The 2,566-nt window shown below is 37.5% G+C and overlaps 1 protein-coding gene across 1 annotated transcript; it reads left to right on the top strand.

Moving 5' to 3' along the window:
- The first annotated feature begins 618 nt into the window (after positions 1-618).
- On the top strand, positions 619-1,968 carry LOC105233874 (endocuticle structural glycoprotein ABD-4). Its single transcript, XM_011216044.3, has 2 exons — positions 619-841; positions 1,008-1,968. The coding sequence occupies exons 1-2, from the start codon at positions 830-832 to the stop codon at positions 1,575-1,577; spliced, it is 582 nt and encodes a 193-aa protein (XP_011214346.1). The 5' UTR covers positions 619-829; the 3' UTR covers positions 1,578-1,968.
- The last annotated feature ends 598 nt before the right edge of the window (positions 1,969-2,566 follow it).

Below are 2,566 nucleotides of genomic sequence, written 5' to 3'. Positions count from 1 at the left end.
CGATATAGATCCAAATTTCGAATAGAATTTATCTACGAATCGAGATACAGAACAGGTCTGGAGCCTTAACTTTGTGAATCATCATTTTTTAAGAAACAGAAAGGAAAAAGATCAAATAAAATTTTCGGTTACCATAAAACCACTCTTAAATTATTTGCAGTCAGCCCCTAAAGCCACCGACAACTATCGCTTTGCGCTTAAAAATGGATGCGACGGCCAAACAACAATTACCAATTGCAGACTTCATTTGGCCGTTGCAGCGCCGCGACAACGATGAATTGCAGTCGACCGACCAGCAACAAAGCCGAGCGCCAATGAATAAATCCGCAGCAAAAAATGTACAAGCCAAGCCAATGTGCATATGTATGTGTGTGTGAGTGTGGTTGCGCTGCCGATGCGCGCCAAAATCGCATACTCAAAGAAACTCACAAAAAAGGCGGGCAGACGAGGCATTCAATGCTGAAAAGCTAAAAGCTCAGCCAACGCGCTGCACACCGAACTGCAGGTGTATGCGTTGCCGGCCGATGTATGAGTGTCGTTACACGTGTGTTGGTGTATGCGCTCGACTTTAGGAGTCTCAATCACGCTGCTATAAATAGCTTAAATAGGGCCCGCTGGTGCGCAGTCTTTTTTCAAACCCGCTTTCACTCACTCGAAAATTTCGGAAATTCACGTTTTGAAAACACACGCGCAGCATAAGTTGTTAGGAACGCGGCTACTAACAAGCAATTTTATAAATACTCATAAATTCGTTAAGTGAGGAATTAAATTTACATCCTCTTCCCGTTTTGTAGACTTCCTTTCTGTTTAGAAAATTAATAAACGGAAAATGAACACATTTGTAAGTCGTTTAAAAACAAACACGAAGAAATAATTTCAAATATTTTACAAACACATTCAAAGCATTAATTTTTTTTCGAGGTTTTGTAAACATATTTTTAAATTTTCATTTATTTTTTCTTTATTTAATTCTCGCTCGTACGCCTCTACCACAATCGCGACTTTAGTTGTTGGTATGCGCCATCGGCCTATTCCTTGCAGTCACATCCTGTCAGTCGCAACACCATCACGGTCACCCGAATCAAAATAATATACCGCGCGACGAAAAGGTTTCCGATCATCGGGATCATCATCGCGAAAGCACCACTTGGATACCGATACTCAAGTACAACAAAGAACAGAGTGAAGATGGCAGCTATAAGACCGAATACGAAACCGGCAATAATATTGTGCATGAAGAGACCGGTTTCCTGAAGGATTTCTCAGAGACCAATCCCAATGGCGTGCTGGTGCAGCATGGTCAATACTCTTACCAATCGCCCGAGGGTGATGTCGTCAACGTACAATATACTGCCGATGAGAATGGTTTCCGTGCGACAGGCGATCACATACCCACACCACCCGCCATACCGGATGAAATACAAAAGGGCTTGGATCAAATCTATGCAGGCATAAAATTGCAACAGGAGCGTCTGGAGCAGCGCGCCAAGAGCGATCCTGATTTTGCCAGAAAACTGGAAGAGCGCCGTTTGGCCAATAAGAATGGTCAATACATAGGACCATTGGAAAATGCTTAAGTGTGCCAATCGGAAATTTATTGTTGTATTGTGCGAGCTAAAATCGGTTTTAAGATATTTAAATTTATAACGAAATTCGTAAGCGGTTGTGGCGCTTTTATAAAGAACAAAGACTGTGATTTGCTGCGAGTAGATCGGTGGCATTAACTTAAAAAAAATTGGAATATGAAATTTTGAATACATATATCAAGTAAAATCGTAAGAATTCGGAAATGAAAAATATTCGTTATTGTGCGGTTTGCAAAAAAAGTATAACTTTTGAATATAAAATTTATTTTTATTTTACGAAAAATCGTACATGTATAATAACGTATGATCCATGTACTCATCTTACTTGTACCTAAATAACTAAAAAATACTGAAGAATAGTCTATATGAATAAAAGTGAAAATTGTTTACAAAAGATACATACAAATGTTGTTTCAATTGTCTAAAAATACTAGCACACTTCTTCTCCAAAATAAAGGACTCGAAAATTTGTTTTTGGTGCGACGCGAGTTTATTAAATTTTTATAAGAATCTCTTTATAGGACTTTATTTTTGATTTTGTTCATAAAAAATACTTTACCAAGGTTGTTGCCACTTTTGGAATTTATCGCTGTTTGAAAAAGTTGACGCACATATTTCAATATAAATATTTTTTTTTCAATCTTTACTTATTAATGACCAGAAATGTAGTTGTCCATCAGTTTTAGTCAATGACAAATCCAAAATTTCTTTCTGGGGCCAGTTCTACAGAAAAAATTCCAATATATTTTAATGTTATGATAGTAACGCGTACACATAATTAAATCAACATTTTCGTCATTCATTTATTATTTCCGAACTATCATTTCGCGATTTTGAGAGGAGTTTTGAGGGTTTCTGAATAGAAAATCGAAGTTTTTGAACAACCTAGGGTGGTTTTAGTGAACAAGGTATAAGTAGCTCAAACAATTTATCTATGTACCTCTCTTTTGTTTCTTCTTCTTTACTAACGTAAAGCCGAG

This window comes from Bactrocera dorsalis, chromosome 3 (assembly GCF_023373825.1).
Source record: "Bactrocera dorsalis isolate Fly_Bdor chromosome 3, ASM2337382v1, whole genome shotgun sequence".
NCBI classification, from domain to species: Eukaryota; Metazoa; Arthropoda; class Insecta; order Diptera; family Tephritidae; genus Bactrocera; species Bactrocera dorsalis.
Note: the sequence above shows the minus strand (reverse complement) of the source record. Positions and strands in the feature narration are given on the sequence as shown.